At 33.5% G+C, this 18,889-nt stretch overlaps 1 protein-coding gene across 1 annotated transcript; it reads right to left on the reverse strand.

The window, feature by feature from the left end:
* Positions 1-3,858: 3,858 nt before the first annotated feature.
* On the reverse strand, positions 3,859-12,259 carry LOC132554743 (uncharacterized). The gene is made up of 4 exons (XM_060219052.1): positions 12,074-12,259; positions 5,942-6,210; positions 5,248-5,348; positions 3,859-4,271 (listed from the first exon to the last, which is right to left on the reverse strand). The coding sequence occupies exons 1-4, from the start codon at positions 12,257-12,259 to the stop codon at positions 3,859-3,861; spliced, it is 969 nt and encodes a 322-aa protein (XP_060075035.1).
* Between the last annotated feature and the right edge of the window lie 6,630 nt (positions 12,260-18,889).

The following is an 18,889-nucleotide window of genomic DNA, read 5'->3' on the forward strand; positions in this document are numbered from 1 at the left end:
CCCTAATCCAGGTAAACCTGCCTGTATCTATCAGACAATATTGCATTAACCCTAATCCTGATCCAGGTACATCTGCCTGTATCTTTCAGACAATATTACATTAACCCTTTCCCTAATCCAGGTAAATCTGCCTGTATCTATCAGACAATATTACATTAACTCTATCCCTAATCCATTTAAATCTGCCTGTATCTATCAGACAATATAACATTAACTCTATCCCTAATCCATTTAAATCTGCCTGTATTTATCAGACAATATTACATATAACCCTATCCCTAATTCAAGTAAATCTGCCTGTATGTAACCATACCTGGTCTAATTCTCCGTGAATGTTTTTTAAGGGGTGTCTGTGTAAAATCTTTCTTTTCTCCATATTTTGTTCCAGTTTTATTGAATTTAAAAGAAATGATTACGATTAGGTTGACATGTTTTTTCCTGTTTTTTTTTTTTATTAGTTTTGATGTCTTTATTCTGATTTCAATGAATTTCTAATTCTGATCTTAACTGCTGCCTTATTTACAACAGTATGCAGACCTATACAAGATGAATGCCCGGATGAATGTTTATTCCTCGACGGAGATAATTACTTCTGTCCTGTGTGTAGATGTGAAAAATCACAAAATGTCCGAAATGGAAAAAGTCCAGGTATCGCTACCACTGAAGGTATGATCCTAACGATTCGTATTATACTGCGGGCCATACAAAGAATTAGAAAATAATTTCGATAAAGGACTGGTAAATGTTATTGAAGTATTACACTTTGTCGATTTTTTAAAATTTTAAATGAAATATATATATGTATAACAAATTATTGATCTTATTATTTTTGTATCCCTGAAGAGTTTTTTATATATGAGATGAACTATTTATCTACAATGACCTATTCATTGGTTGGTTCACAACATACTTATGTTTACACGAGATTCAGAAGTAACGGTTTCATAAAGAAATGATATCGATGGTTGTAAGGATCTGTTTACTACCTATTGAGTACGTAATCATCTTTGAGCAATTATATTTCATTTGCATGCCCCAGATTCTGTTGAAGAATCACTACAAAGCTAGATTGATCTTTTTAAACAAATATTGGAAGACATTGTATTTTGTCGTTCTATAAAGCCATTATTATTTGTCGGGATTTTTCTTTTTCTTATTTCGTTGGCACTCTTAATCTCTGAATGCAAATGTCCACAAGTTGGTAGCTTTAATCTCGACCGAATCTAAATAAGTCAAGGTAAATGTAAAAAAAAAAGACATATGGAAATGCACGTGCCTTATGATTTAATATATTTCATAATATTCAAGTACGCGAGAGTATTTTGGATTGTGCCACTATTGGAATCATTCAAAACGTGGCATGTAAATTACGGCAAATCTTGGTGACTCAAACGTAATCAGGAGTTTCTTCCACGTGCAATTTCCAAGATTATGCAAATGCCAACAAATGAAAAACACTTTTCATTACAAAGATATAATTACATACATCAGATAGTAGTAATGACAACACGTGTCACTGTCCTTATATAAACAATGACAGCGTTTAAGTGCTTTGTCAACATTCTTCTGTGCACAGTGCTGGAAAATAACAACTGCTGAAGAATCAATACTTTACATGACAAATGTTTTCTTAATGACATCGATATTTTCTAAAAACGTAGAACATTTAATATGATAAATATATGTGTACACTACCTGAAGACATTAGCACTATGGCAATGGGTTATAGGGAATAAGATATTCTATTTTATTTCAGATATATGTCTTCCGTTGGATAAAAACTGTCCAGCTGGCTGTGAAGGATTTAACGCTGAAACATTCTGTCCTCATTGTACGTGTAAAACCTGACATGGACGATGAACGAACACGTGCATCAATAAGTGACAATCAACTTCTTGGTAAAAGGGAGACAACTTTCATATAATATGGAATGTTATTGATATCTATATAGGAGAGAGTTTTCATTTGTATATGATTTATTAATTCAGAATGTTGAAGTCTGTTGACCAGTTTCTCCATTTAGATGATAACAAATAGATAAAACTTTTGTAAAATGACAATTTTAAATTTATGTACATAAATATGGTTATATGTCAATACCAGGCAATAAAGAAAGATAATAAAATAAAAGAGAAAAAGAAAATAAGGGGAAAAAATTGGTGTATGATTCCTTAATAACAAGTGTATTTATGATAGTTCTGGAGACTGCTGTCACGAATTAGGGTTGCCATGTTTTACCCTTAGTTATATATATATATATATATATATATATATATATATTTAGAGTTGTCCTCTTTTCCAATATAATTCCAATCGGTGAGGTAACACGGTATTTTTATCGCTGAATTTTACGTTTAGGTTAATTATTGAACCAACGAATAGAAACATTAAATTATTATCAGCTATTTTTAGGATATTCATCGCACATTGGTGTACGAACTAGAAAAGAACAATACATATCACCAAAACACGAACGAAATGTCGATTTCAAAGATTTCGTTGTAAGTTCCAATATATTTATTGTATGTACATGAGATCTCAGTTCATGGTGACCTATTGACCTTTTGTCTGGCGTCGAGTGGAGCCCACGTCCATTGTGTGTTCGAAAACATTTTACTTTTTTTTTGGCGGAAATCTTCCTCGGGAAAATTGAAATAAAATGCGTATTACGTAGTCTCCGGTCTCCAAAAGCGAAAGGTTAAAAATAATTTCAAAAGTTTGTTTCCGGAAGAAATATTTGTATCGATAGGAATTATTTCAAAAATGGGCTATAGTTTTAGCTTTGGATGATGGTTTGATAGTATGTACAGATCGATTCTTGCTGACCTACAGATGCTGATAAATTGGACCAAAAGAGGTCACATTTATGTAAACTTCAAAAAAATTAATTCATTTTCAACACAAATATTAATAGAATCAAATACATCATATTGATTGAAAGTGTTGTAAAAAGTTTGCACAAATTCTAAAAAAATCCCCTTGGGAGGGGGTGTATATTTCCTTATGGTTGATTTAGTAAAATTTCTATCGGTTATGTTTCAGACTTGGTAAGAATTGTCAGTTTAGGATGATATTTTCACGGTATGCCCATAGTGAACTTGGCTGACCCTATTGGCTGTTGAATGGGGCCGAAAGGGATGAAAATTCAGTCCAATTTGCGATGTTCTTTTTTAACACCCAGATATGGATTGGCTTGCTTTCCTCACAAAATTTTTGACGTGTTAAGATTTTTTACGTAGAATCCTCAAAAGAACCTTGTTTTTGTTGCGCCACATATAATCAGGGGAACTAACTGTAAACACATCTATACCGATGTTCATCATTGCCAGTATAACGTGAACTGTATCGTTACTGATTTTCGTTAGATTTTTATTTATTGTTAGATCCATAGTTTCTCTTAATCCATGAAATTTATAGACCTATAAATAACGAGATAAAAATTACATAGTATTAGTGGCTTTGATGATTTACCCATGAAATGTGTGGAAACACATATGTTAAACCGCCAAATACTCCGAATTAAACAGGATCATCGAGTTATATGAATTCGAGATAACGAGATAACAACTGTTTTAACATGAAGCATCACATACACTGTAAGCCCTAACGTTTAGGACAGGAAGCTGCATGCAATAACATCACAGGGAATTTTTAATTATTTAACAGAAACATCTCTACCTATTGTCTAATGTTATCGCAACATTTTTACCAAGATAATGTAGACAAATGATAATAAGTAACATCCAAAAAATGATTTTCATTATGAACGAAGCGGCTAGTAGATCTGCGGCCATTATGTCGAGGTTTTATTACAGAACAAGGGACATTGTATTGAGGTTTATTGTACAAATGGACGGTTTAATTACACTTGCAAGCTTCAGGCGGACAATTTCCCTTCTGACAGTTATCAAGGCACCATTGATCGAGTTGGGCTACCCCTGCCCATAGGTTAATAGCGCGACACCCAGTAATTGTCTGTCCGCCCGTTTGTCCGATCTGAATGTTCGTCTGTCCAAAGAAAATACCAGAATTGGGTCGGACGGTTTGGATAGGTTGGGCGGGGTTAGGTGTGTTGCTGACTGGCTTAGCAGTGATAATCATCGGCCTCTGCGTCTGAACTGGAGCAGATGTTACTGGTCTAGAAGTGACTTGTGGCTGCACCTGACCATTACTTCCGGCGGATATGGCTATATCTGAACAGCCGAGGAACATTTCCTGAAGTCCACAACCAATGCAGTAAGTACCGTTAGGCGCATAACCATAGCTGTTTCCTGTAAATTACAGAAAGTAGACATATATGCACCGTTAGGCGCCTAACTATTGCTGTTTCCTGTAAATTACAGAAAGTAGACACATCATGTTATTCAAATATATCGGTACTCATTGTAATGATATTCATTTCTGGGTCCTCAAATATCATTGTGTAATATACATATCTAGGTCCTCAAATATCATTGTATAATATACATATCAAGGTCCTCAAATATCATTGTATAATATACATATCTAGGTCCTCAAATATCATTGTTATAATATACATATCTAGGTCCTCAAATATCATTGTATAATATACATATCTAGGTCCTCAAATATCATTGTATAATATACATATCTAGGTCCTCAAATATCATTGTTATGATATACATATCTAGGTCCTCAAATATCATTGTATAATATACATATCTAGGTCCTCAAATATAATTGTATAATATACATATCTAGGTCCTCAAATATCATTGTATAATATACATATCTAGGTCCTCAAATATCATTGTATAATATACATATCTAGGTCCTCAAATATAATTGTATAATATACATATCTAGGTCCTCAAATATCATTGTATAATATACATATCTAGGTCCTCAAATATCATTGTTATGATATACATATCATCATAACGAAACGTTGGTTTGCAATCTCTTATCATTATAGTAATAGTTCATGTGTCTGTTATAATCATGTTGATATTATTTGTACATTTATTCACTTTGTTATCTTGATTTTTAAAAAAAAAATAAAAAAAGATGTACATCTACCGATCAGGCTATGTCAGGTGGTTAAGTGTAAATATGTGATGGCTAGCCGTCAAAATAATTGTTCCATTTCACGGATCACACTGTCGATAATTAATAGTTCGTTTTGAATATAAAACACATCTAGTGATATATATGCATATAGACACTTAGCAGTCTTTTGTTGGCTTTGATGTTCGTCATTATTGAGGTAATTGGGATGTTTCTCACCTGTATTCCACCGCCATTGAAGCACGCACTGAGAACAGGTGAGACCTTGTGGTAATATCGCCCTCAGATTAACTGCTCCCCTTTTGCCCCCTAAATAGTACCTAAAACGTAATTAAATTTTGTTAAAATGTAGGGTTTCTATATCACCTTTATAATAAAGATGTCACTAGATTCATAATCAAGAGAATATTGATCACTTAACCTTCAAATAACTAAATAAAAAAAAAAATAAAAAAAAACCAAGAAAATACCAACATGTAAACATAATCATAACAGAAAACTGGGGCAAATCATGAACAAAAGAAAGATAATCCCTTTCAAAACACAAGAATCAGACCAGGTGTTCCGGAAGAGCAAGCGTGTTATGATTCATCGACGACGATGTTCAAACAAATACGCAATGATATTATTATGAAGACCGTAGAACTTACTTGGTCTTATTCTCCACTTTTTTAGGAGTCTTTGTGTAAATTTTCTTTTGTCAGTTTGTATTTTGCCTTAGTTGAATTTGACTATATTGACATGTTGGCATTTTCTTGTTGATTTTAGTGAGACACACATAGAACCTTGTAAAGAAAAAGGTCTACTATCAAAATGTCTCAAAAACAAAAATAATGAAAATTGGTGTGAAATTGAAATCAAACGCAAATAAAAAACGAAATAAGTCGAAAGATCTACAATTTTCCAGATATACCTTGTGCCGTCAGCATTCTCTAGCCTCAGCAGATGCTGGTCTAAACATTCCTGTGTAGCAGCCTTGTTAACGTTGTTGTTTGGACACAGTCTGAACTCAAAGTAGCCCAAGTGATTGGCTGTTATTTCGACGTTTATATCGATTGTCTGACCGGAAGTATAATGCCTGCCAATGATTCCCTGAGCGTAGCGGCCTCCAGCCTCGTTGTTTCTGGGCCCCTGATAGGGATCTCCACATATCCCACACTGCTGGCGTTGGTAGATAAAATTCTGAAATATATTTATAGATTTATGTCATTAAAGTAGTATCGTTTTAAATACCATACGTTCTTATTCCAAGTTTTCTGTTGTTTCCGTTGTTCTATACCTTGTTCTCATTTGAGAACGTTACATTATTTATTTTGATTGTTCATATGCTTGCATTGCGGGTGTCGTCGATGAAGCAGAAGACGTTTACTCTTCCGGAACACCTGGTTTTATTCTCCTTTTACTTTTTCATGGGTCTCCGCGTAAACCTTCCTTTTGTTCATGTTTTGCCCTAGTTTTATAGAATTGGAGTTTGCATTATGATTATGAAGCCATGTTGGTATATTCTTTAAGTACAAACATCGTAACTAGACAAGATATATGTAGACAAGTAAGGGAAATTTTGAGAGTGACTGACAAGTAGGAGGCCAGATGGGTGTGTTTATCGATGACGTCAGGACATTTAAGTCTGTGACAAATCATTATCTTTCTCTCATCATAAAAAAAAATCGATATATTTGATTGTGTTCGTATTTTGTGGTAAAATAGATTTTAATGTTACAAATTAATAAAATTAATGAATATTTATCAATCTTATTGTGCCTGTTCAAACACGAGGATCATACTTCATACATAGCACATCTGCTCGGCAACAACCATCTTTGATATGAAAACAAATTACTGTTATCGTTACCCCTATCTAAGTTCAAACACGCGCGAGTGTACTTAGTGAGTATGATCTAGTAGGTAATTTATATTTGTGCGGCCTTATCTCTTCAGAGTTACCTAACCCTGTCAGCACTCTTCAGATAGCTTTTGATGGGCGAGCAATATTAATCTTTACTTCCTTCGTCTCTCTGAGATCAGTGACATGTTTGACTTCTGATTTTGGAGTGGGAAATTGTTCTTTTGATATTAACAGATGACAAACCTAAATAGTACTTACTTAACATGCATATGACGTCATTCATGTACCAGATTTTAATAACATATATACTATATACAGCTGCACTTGTTCCCTTGTTGCTACTGGGTCCTTTTTTATACTTCGTTAAAATGTAGGGTTTAATATCTTAATAAGACTAAAGATGTCACTAGATTGAATATGATTATGTCTTTTGTACGAATATCATTCAACAAATCGTTATCTTACAACTTTCACGATAAATGACACAAGGATTTATAACCAAGAGAATATTGACCATTAATCCATCAAATATTTAGTAAAAAAGCACGACATTACCAACATAACCGTAGTTAAAACTCTAACTCAATAAAACTTGGGCAATTATTACACTGAGACTCCTGACAAAGTACAAGGAGAATAAAACCAAGCGTGGAATAGGCACCCTAGTAACCAATCAAATGATCATAAATTACACCATCAGTTAACGGTAAGGTAGTAAATATTAGAAAAATGTCTAAATATATATTGACAAACATATATTGTTTATGTTTAATTATTGTTGTCCACATCGGCCACCTTATCTTAAACATATAGGCTCCTGGCGAAACAACTGTGTAGTTTCTTCACAAGGTGCTATTCACTTGTGTGTCGATTGTTTTAGTCACTCCTTGGTATTGGTTTTCATATTTATGTTAATGAGTATGTCGTTATTAAAACGTTTCTTCATTTCTTATCTTAGGTGAGCCTTTTTTCTTTTTCTGAAAATTGATGATATATTGTGCGCTTTCCTTTTGACATTCTTGGTTTGTTGTTCAATCCCTAACTAGAATTTGCTTCCCATTGTTTGTTTTTTCTTGTTGGTAACACTACCCGAAAAATTCACTCAGATACTGTCGCGTTCAAATTGTCACAGTTTTAATGACGTTGATGATGATGATGATGATGATGATGATGATGATGATAAGCCTTATTTCAGGTTTATGTTTATTCATGAGACAATTGTTGTTACTTGATATGTAATTACGTGGAGTGTTTTGTTTGTGAAGATTAAAAAATCAAATTAAATACGACAAGGTGTTTGCTACACCAGCCCAAAAGAATGACTGCAGATTTTTATAATGAAAGATAACGATGAATTTAGTGCATTTAAAAAAATATTAAAATCTGGCTACAGACAACACCTGACATTTGTATAGGTACTATCAACAGATTCTGATAATTATCATCCAGTCAGAAAATACTCCATCTAAATACTAATCAGTAATTTAGCAACGTTTTAAGACAAAAAACCTCCCTATATATCATTGTACAGGTTTTAAACAATATGTTTGTACACAGTATAGATTAGACATGATGACGGACATTTTTGACATTGGTATAACATCAATGTTTAAATTGTCAAATTATGATATGAAATATTCGTCTTGATTCGCCACATGAAAACCTTATCTTAAAAAAACCGGTGCACATTACCTGAAACAATGAAGTTTTAGGGAGAAATTCCAGTTACACCAAAACAGAAGAGTTGTTTATCCAAAATACCTCCTTTGATGTTTTAGATATGTTGTTGTCTGTAGTTTTATTCAAATGGCGGGATTGCAGTGTTTGAAATGAGTTTAAACCACTAGTTAATAAACTTACATATTCACATTGCGTAGAGGTCTCAAGCATTTGTTTGATTGTTCATGGTTAATATATAACTTTAAGCGGCTGGGCGTATTCTATCATCATAAATAATAACTACAGAAATATTGAATAGTCTTTACTGATGGATTTTGTAAAATGTATTGAGTTTTGGTGCATTTGAACTCATTCTTGCGTTAAGTTACCTCTAGTTAGGTTTTGTCAGTCGGAGATGCTGTTCACTTTGGCGTCGTTTGTACTACTGTGATGTGTGTAGATGTGATTTTACAATTTTCATATGAGTATCATAACTAACATAGGGATACCAAGCACTTGACATATCAACTATCCAAGGTGATGATGATTTAATATTCTTCTAATAACACACATAATATAGTCTGTTACATTTACATATATTTTCTATGAGCTAGTGGATCTGCGCTTGGCTTAATTTTCAAGTTATTTACTTTATGACATTATACGATAAGCATACCAAAAATACAATGAAATAAAATAATAAAACCGAACTAACACCTGCACAATACAAATTATACGGAATTTTAGAAAGCTAACCCTACCGGAACATCTAGTTCTACATGTACGTTGCCATGAATATTCATCTAAATCTGTTGTTTATATTTTCATCTTGTTTCGCAGATTTTAAGTTGGAATTAGGACTTATATCGGTGTATTCTATTGTATGTACTTTATTTTATCCGTTTGATTACGAACACAACAAATGGAATATAGCTCGATATTAGTAACCTTTAGCTTAATCAAAATTGTACACTTTTAGCTTAATCAACATTATATACCTTTAGCTTAATCAACATTGGACACTTTAAGCTTAATCAACATTGTACACTTTTAGCTTAATCAACATTATACACTTTAAGCTTAATCAACATTATATACTTTTAGCTTAATCAACATTATACACTTTTAGCTTAATCAACATTGGACACTTTTAGCTTAATCAAAATTGTACACTTTTAGCTTAATCAACATTATATACCTTTAGCTTAATCAACATTGGACACTTTTAGCTTAATCAACATTGTACACTTTTAGCTTAATCAACATTATACACTTTAAGCTTAATCAACATTATATACTTTTAGCTTAATCAACATTATACACTTTTAGCTTAATCAACATTGGACATTTTTAGCTTAATCAACATTATACACTTATAGCTTAATCAACATTGGACACTTTTAGCTTAATCAACATTGGACACTTTCAGCTTAATCAACATTGGACACTTTTAGCTTAATCAACATTATACACTTTTAGCTTAATCAACATTGGACACTTTTAGCTTAATCAACATTATACACTTTTAGCTTAATCAACATTGGACACTTTTAGCTTAATCAACATTGGACACTTTTAGCTTAATCAACATTGTACAATTTTAGCTTAATCAACATTGGACACTTTTAGCTTAATCAACATTATATACTTTTAGCTTAATCAACATTGTACACTTTTAGCTTAATCAACATTGGACACTTTTAGCTTAATCAACATTGGACACTTTTAGCTTAATCAACATTGTACACTTTTAGCTTAATCAACATTGGACACTTTTAGCTTAATCAACATTATACACTTTTAGCTTAATCAACATTGGACACTTTTAGCTTAATCAACATTATACACTTTTAGCTTAATCAACATTATATACTTTTAGCTTAATCAACATTATACACTTTTAGCTTAATCAACAATGTACACTTTTAGCTTAATCAACATTGGACACTTTTAGCTTAATCAACATTATACACTTTTAGCTTAATCAACATTGGACACTTTTAGCTTAATCAACATTATACACTTTTAGCTTAATCAACATTATACACTTTTAGCTTAATCAACATTGTACACTTTTTTAGCTTAATCAACATTGTACACTTTTAGCTTAATCAACATTATATACTTTTAGCTTAATCAACATTGGACACTTTTAGCTTAATCAACATTGGACACTTTTAGCTTAATCAACACTGGACACTTTCAGCTTAATCAACATTGTACACTTTTAGCTTAATCAACACTAGACACTTTCAGCTTAATCAACATTGTACACTTTTAGCTTAATCAACATTGGACACTTTTAGCTTAATCAACACTGGACACTTTCAGCTTAATCAACATTGTACACTTTTAGCTTAATCAACATTGGACACCTTTAGCTTAATCAACTCTAGACACTTTCAGCTTAATCAACATTGTACACTTTTAGCTTAATCAACATTGGACACTTTCAGCTTAATCAATAGGGTTTTAATGAATATTAGTGTTCGTGAATAGGTCTGTATTGCAACATCATATCTCATATTTTTGTCCTAAAATGAGTTGTAATCACTTGCTATTATCTCTTTGCCTCTCGTTGTAAGGCAGGAGGGCATTTTGCACGATTACGTTGTCTGAAATATGTTTTGAACTGGTACTGGAATGTTATATCTTTGGTGTGAATTCAAGTAAAGGGGATTTGCATGTTTATTGGAAAAAATAGTAACAATATTTATGTATCTACAAGTATAAAGGGAAAAAAACATATCTACGGAATTAATTATATGGTGTAAACTATCATATGATCTAAAATGGCATTGAAACAAGACAACTATGTTCTGTAAACGAAAATTGTTCTCACAAACATCCTGCTTTATTTATGATTTTGTAAGTGGAAAAGTATGGGCCATTTTGTCATTGTGCTAAATTCTGAACCAACTTCTTTTTGAGATAACAGCACTTTATGACATCCTCATGAGGCTTCTTGGTAAGTTTGGTAAGGGATATGCTGAAATGTATATTTATAAGAAGATGGTTCTGCCCTGTGGCATTGATGCTAAGGGTGTAATGCGTTGAAACCTAAGAGCGGCTGAAGAAAATTAAAATTAGTCAAACCATGGCTCGTATTGATGAAACCGTCCTCATGCTCGAGCATGAATTCTGTGCTCAAGTCTCATGTCTTGTTTAAGTTAAATTAATAAATAAGGCTAATTTTGCCAAAGAATTAAAAAACAATTGAAAGGACTTCAAGTCAAAGTTATATTCAATGTTTACATTTAACATTTGTATTATTTTATATGATTTAGGTGAATCATAAAAATGTTTGGTTGAGCACAAAATCTATGCTTGAGCATGAGAATGGTTTCCTGAATACGGGACCAGATTGAGAAGTGTGAAAAGGTAAGATTTTAAAAAATTCATTTTTTCTATATTGAATTATTTTAAAGGAACGTCAAGCACATGTGTATTTTATGAAATGAAAGGCAACGTGGCAAGGTTAGAATTATAACAGACTGAAATCATTGGGAAAAGATTAAAAAAAATGTTAAGAATACTCACGATTCTTCCCCCACAGAAAAGTTGGTTATCGTTGTAGTTAATAGGAGCATCAGGAAATTCGCGGGCTCCATTCTTCATTGATCGCCACATACTGGACCTGGAAGGAGGTTCTAACAGTCGGCCATGGCCCTCACAGTGTTCACAGCACAAAGCCACCACCAACACACCCACCATAAAACCAAACATCATTCCCAGCGTGGTAAACTTACACCGAAGTCTAAATGTCTGATGATATGATTTTAAGAATATTACAATGTATCACAGATGGTGTCTCCTATAGTTTGTGGTCTATATCTCCTTGTAGCAGACTTAAATACAGTTCCTGTCTTATCTTATTGGTTAAAAATCAATGCGTACAAGGTGAAGATTATCTCAGACACTGACCCACTACTAACCACGAGTTCTACATAGAACCTACCTTCCTACACAAATCTCTTCAACACGACTGAAAACTCTTGCTTTCTCCTGCTTTGCCTGAAGTGAAATCAATGAAGATACTCGTATGATATAAAGAGAAGACCTTGAGCTGGGAATGTTTAAAGCATTAGATATCAAATATGAACGATTGTTTACTTCTATGAGGCCAATCCTTGTTTCCGAAAGATGTGTTGAACAGCTATCTTTAGTCGACTTGTGTTTAACTACCAGACTAGGTAACAGGTCCTTTTATCAAATATGTCGGGATGATTTCAATTTATTACATTTCGCTGGGACAGTGCGTCATATTATAGAAGAGATGTCAGCTAATTGATAAATGAACGCCGTTGTGTTTGTACAGATTTACTTCTTAAGCCAATCAAAGAAAGACATTTGTAAAAGTATGAAAAGACCTGGCACTTAGAATGACTCACATTGTAAGTAATTGAAATATATTGAAACGGCAAGATGCTGTTTCTAGTAAGACGTTGATAATCATTTTATATCGATATTTTATAAGGTAATGAATCAAGACCTAAGAACATTATTTTTGAATAACTTTATATACTTATACTTTCCGAAAGTATTTATTTTCTTTATAAAATTCCTTATCAGACATGTTTCCGCTAAAATTGTACCTTAAAGATTTGAAATTTACCTACAAATAAACTATACGGAAATTTACATATGTTAGTAAGCTCTCAGCTTAGCCATGTAATTACACTTTCGTCATATTGCTGTTATTGTGACATCATAATTATATGACGTCACAATATCATTTTTTCTTTTTTAATGAACCTATAAAATAAAAAAAAAGTTTCATCTTAAAGGGAAATAGCTGGCGAGTTTGGCTTGTTAAAAACGAATCTTTACCACGTGGTGATTAGGATAATGAAGTTGAGTCCACGTGTTATTAATTTGTCCGTGACTTTAACATCATATTTACATAATTGCTTTTACGTATCAAATTTTAGATATTACATTCTTTAAAGAAATACGCAATGTTTTACAAGATTATCCATTATATCTAAAGTACAAAACGCAGTGTTTTGTTTTATATTGAATTAAAAGTATATTGCACAGAAATCTGAGATACTTTGTTAAAAACAGCTTAATAAATAAATGAATACATAACAATAAATAAATAAATAAATAAATAAACTTATAGCAAATAAGCTCTTGAAACCAGATTATCACCCGGTTGAACTCAGGAAATTCTTTAGGGAATATTCTGAACTAATTGAGGACAATCCCTGACTTAAGGAAGACTGTGCAGTGCTTTCCCGGTAAATGTTGATATCATCAGAATCATTAAGATGTTTGTCTTAGATCTTGGTTACTAGGAAGTTTGTATTATATATCTAACATTACAAAATTGCAGGGTGATTTAACAATTCCGAAATGCTCAATTGTGTTTACGGATGTCGTCACAGGTTTGTAACATCTCGAGTAATTTTCTGTGCACGTGGATTATGCACGTGCACGTGGACGATATCGATGTACAAACATTATATTATATATATTTGTTAAATCTGAATGCGAACGAGTCGTTTAACTGTAAGTAGAAAATTATATTGGAAACTTGGAGATAGGTGCAGTTCAAAAACATATTGGTGGTCGGAAAGACATTTTTATTATGAAAGTCTAAATTATATTAACCGTTATGAAAGTGATCACATTCATGTTTCTGTTAACATACATAGATACAATGATATATCTGAGTTTTAATGGTTTTTCTTTTTGTTAATAAGTGAATGATATAATACGTGATATTATTTCTAACGACATCAACATAAAACTATTTATCTGTGGTTCTGATGACTGATAATACCCGCTCAGTACAACCATACCACACAAATTGTGAAACACTTGTATTGATGTTGTATAGCTAGGGAGACGCTTTCATCGTTTTCCAGATCGCCAGTTTTACATTGTATCATAGTTTTGAGAAAACGGTTGCATATCATATCTATAAAGTTTCTATTGTACACAACAACATTTACTGAATGGACAAAAAATACAAAAGGAATAATATCTTGAATAAGCATCAAATGAAAAAAAAAACACTCCTTAATTTGTGTTTTATTATTATATCAATGTTTAATCTTATTTTTTTCTCCGCTGATTTTTTATCATTTTGTTTTTCTCGTGTACTATTTAAATAGTTTGTTAAGTGTTTAATGTCTACTCGAAGCTAAGAAGTCTGACGCCATGTTAAGGTGAGCACGTGTACCCGAGTCTGTTATTGCATTGTTTGATTTTTATCATAACGACAGTCACGTGACAAGGATTTATCGTTCGCGTAGGATATGTTTTGTGGAATATCAGTGCACTCTAGAAGAGACAGACGGTTGTCTGGACAAGTAGATAAATCTGTGGGTGTGTATACCTAAGATTGGGCTGTCGAGTGTGTCTGGAGGAAAGAAAACACCAACACATCCGAGTGGGAATTCAGAGTAAGACAATAATAGACTGTTCGCAGGTGTTAGGGTTAATGAATATATGTTATCTCTATATATGCCTCTCAATGAGAGCGTTAGGAAACGTTCGGCAGTACTCTAATAACTATTCTAACACAGTCAAATGCAGACAAAGCATCACACTCATCAGATTTGAGGACGAACTTTATTGTCAATGCAGTCATCCCTTTCGCGATTTTATTTTTCGATTGTTTACTTGTTTTGTTTATACATTTCCATAGCAACAAACTTCGATCGGACGATATCATGCAGTCGTTCCTGAATTGAAAGGGTTCTAATTTTTTTTCCTGGATCAGAATTCTAAAACCTGACATGTAATATGATGAAATAGACATCAGAAACATTTAACATGACACAGTCTAAAAATATGCGGATTTGTGTGGAAGAATCTGATTGCTCACTGCGCTACTCTGACGTCATGCAGTAAATACCCGACCAGTAACCAATCACCGCGTAGGAAAATCTAAAATTGTATGGAAGATTTTGGACATGTTTCAGACAAAATACAAACATGTCATATCAAGAACTACCCTTACTCAAAGTGAAACCAAGACATTTATCTAATTGTGGTTTCTGATTTCTACCTAAGAAAGGGGGGGGGGGAGCAGTGGGGTTAGGAACTGACAGGTGACCACTCGACCTTACAAGATAACATTATAGATTATTATCACACCATGTTGATAATAACAATCCTGCTGTCAGGATAATAAATAACACAACAGGATAGAGGTGGACCTTGTCAGATGTCAAGATCGTTCAAAGCTGGATACAACAATAACAACAACAAAATATGAACAAAAGAATTATGTACACGGAGATTCCTGAAAAAAAAATGCAAGGATAATAAGACCAGGTGTTCCGGAAGAGAAACCGTCTTCTGCTTCATCGACAACATCCGCCATGTAAATCTTTGTCAATCCAAGTAAGTAACGTACCGTTCTCAAATAAAAACAAGATATACAACAACGGAACCTAAAGTCAAACTAACGAGCAGCAAACACACCTAGCTTCATATCGCGCAACGGAAGATGATGTTTCTCAATGAAATCACTATAAGGATTGTAGAATGTCTCTATAATTTTCACCAGTCTTTTGAAATCTTGAGTCTCGAGTTTGCTTGTCAGTTGACGATTTCATGTACGAAAACCGTGATAATGGGCGCAGACACTTGAAAATCGAATTGAATTCGATATGTATACACCATAGGATGGGGACGCAGAAATGTTGCTGTTCAGAAATGGAAAAATCACGGCTTAGTGGAAGGTTTTCAAGTTCCTCTTGTTGTAGGAATAGACAAAACGTGTATTTAAGTTCTGTCATATTTACTAAAAGTTTATAACAAAGCAGAAATCCTTCGCAAGACATGATTTAAGTACAATTTATCTCTTCCATTTTTCTTTTTTTATCGGGATTTGACGAAAAATAGCACTTCTTAAATGAAGAAAAACTAATAATTTGCAGACATTGCTGATGATATAGATGTATTTAGATACAGATTTGATGATACTTTTATGAAAAAGAAATCGGATATTTAAAGGACAGTTGGGGATGTCTTATAGGGGATCATTGCCTTTGGACGGTAAGTCAATAGTGAAATGTTGTACCGCTGCTTTGGTTTTACAAATCTCAGTACGGAAATAAATCTCATCCATTGTATTCTTTGAAGCTAACTCAATGTCGAAAGGATGTCTGAGGGTAACTCAAACTTAAAGTAATTTAAGAAGTTGGTAAATTTTCCATAGCAGGCAATCTTGAAGTCATAATATTAAGTCGTTCATTATTTCGCCGTCCGGGGTTCGATTCCCGGAACGAGTGTGACAAAGCATGGTGTCATCTGCTCGACCACGCGGGTTTTCCCCGGGTACTCCGGTTTCCTCCTCGTGCGCTGACTCCCGGGTCAACAAGAATTATTAGTATAAGTTGAATGACTTGTTTCGGGATTGTTGTAAAATAAAGTTGATAAAATAAGTCACTTTATGGGTGTAGACTTTCTAACTTGTTGACGATAAGGTCATGATGAGGTCGATGGAGGTCGATTTTGCGACTGTAAAATTAACCTGACCACGTGATTGATCAAATCACGTGGATCGCCTACACGTCAAGTCGATGTAAAGTAATCGACCGCACATAACACAGATGTTTGAGATTTATGGAAGTATTCACTTAAACCTCTTCACTGATAACAAAAACTCTGATTTACATTTAACGCAATCGATACACACCAATATTTCCTCTAGAAATTTTAAGACATATTTCTACCGCTTGTTTGATAAGAGAGTGGTGGAGTGTCAGTGTCCTGATGGTCAATCTGAATTCAATGTTTGACCACATTACCAAGTAGATATATAAGATGTGTTTATAAAACACTATGCCTCCTGTAGCAACAACATTCTGAGGTGGGACAATTAGACTGTACTGTGTGAGACAGGTGCTTATTGCATGTACACTTTGTGAAACACTTATGTCTTCATTTTGACATTGGTTTTGTGTTTACTTTCAAATGAAGGCACAATGCAACAGTCGAGGTAATGTGGTCAAAATATTTTGATTCGCCGGAAACGTCTTGTCACAAGGAACACAAAGACCAAATGTGAAAGCCCTACCTCTAACAGTGCAGTAATTATGGGCAGAGTAAACATTGATAACAGACAAACAGACAACACTAAAACTACATGTCCCCAAACATGCGATCCGGGGTCATAAAGAAAATACCAACATGTAAACATAATCATATTCCGGACTAAAATTTGTTAAAACTAGACTAAAATGTGACCGAAAGGAAGATTTACGCGGAGACTCCTAAAAAATTGAGAATAAGACCAGGTGTTCTCGAAGTGAAAGCGTCTACTGCTGCGTCGATGACACTCGTCATGTTTACCTTGGTTAATCCTTGTCAGTAATGGCTCAAGGTAGACATAAGCGTACCGATTTGTTTAACAAGGTAGACATGAATGTATCGATATGTTTAACGAGGTAGACATAAATGTATCGATATGTTTAACGAGGTAGACATAAATGTATCAATATGTTTAACGAGGTAGACATAAATGTATCGATATGTTTAACAAGGTAGACATGAATGTATCAATATGTTTAACGAGGTAGACATAAATGTATCAATATGTTTAACGAGGTAGACATAAATGTATCGATATGTTTAACGAGGTAGACATAAATGTATCAATATGTTTAACAAGGTAGACATAAATGTATCGATATGTTTAACAAGGTAGACATGAATGTATCAATATGTTTAACAAGGTAGACATAAATGTATCGATATGTTTAAAAGAATCGTATTCATAAACCAATCATTACCCGCTCTGTTGAATTATCTGTTTTACTGGTGTGTAACAGTTCACTACCTTTAATCATTTACAAGAAACTAGAAATGACTTCTCTACTCGTATGTACGATTTCACTATTGAATTACTACAGTATTGTGGAACAAACGTTAAACTTATATCAAACGCTCTTTTTGGCCCGGATAGAAGCGCGTAAGGGGTCTTACTGTGTGAGAAGACCAGAGTCTCCGGGAAAAACACACGTGGTCTGACAGATGACCCGACGTGATTCGAACCCCGGACGCCTAGAATATAAGCAAGTGTGCTACCATTGCGCCACTCGACCATCCAACTCCTTTTCTACTCTAAATTTATTTAGTAAAATACGCTCTTAATACAAGTCAAATATATTATGTTTTATTATTATGTTTTAGGTCTTATAACACAACCAGAAGAATATTAGAATGTGGTGTTATGTGACTACACGGTCACCTTCATCTTATATCACAACCAGTAGAAGATTAGAGTGTGACGTTTCTATGACTACACAGTCACCTTCATCTTATAACACAACCAGTAGAAGATTAGAGTGACGTTTCTATGACTACAGGGTCACCTTCATCTTATAACACAAC

This window comes from Ylistrum balloti, unplaced genomic scaffold, assembly GCF_031769215.1.
Source record: "Ylistrum balloti isolate Yb309-2 unplaced genomic scaffold, AGI_CSIRO_Ybal_v1 Utg370436, whole genome shotgun sequence".
Classification (NCBI taxonomy): Eukaryota; Metazoa; Mollusca; class Bivalvia; order Pectinida; family Pectinidae; genus Ylistrum; species Ylistrum balloti.

Excerpts from the sequence above, each read along its gene's own strand:
- LOC132554743 (XM_060219052.1), bottom strand. The coding sequence starts at position 12,259 with ATGTTTGGTTTTATGGTGGGTGTGTTGGTGGTGGCTTTGTGCTGTGAA. Across the intron at positions 5,349-5,941 it reads GAGAATGCTGACGGCACAAG|GTACTATTTAGGGGGCAAAA; the intron begins GTATATCTGGAA and ends ATTACGTTTTAG. Across the intron at positions 4,272-5,247 it reads TCAATGGCGGTGGAATACAG|GAAACAGCTATGGTTATGCG; the intron begins GTGAGAAACATC and ends TGTAATTTACAG.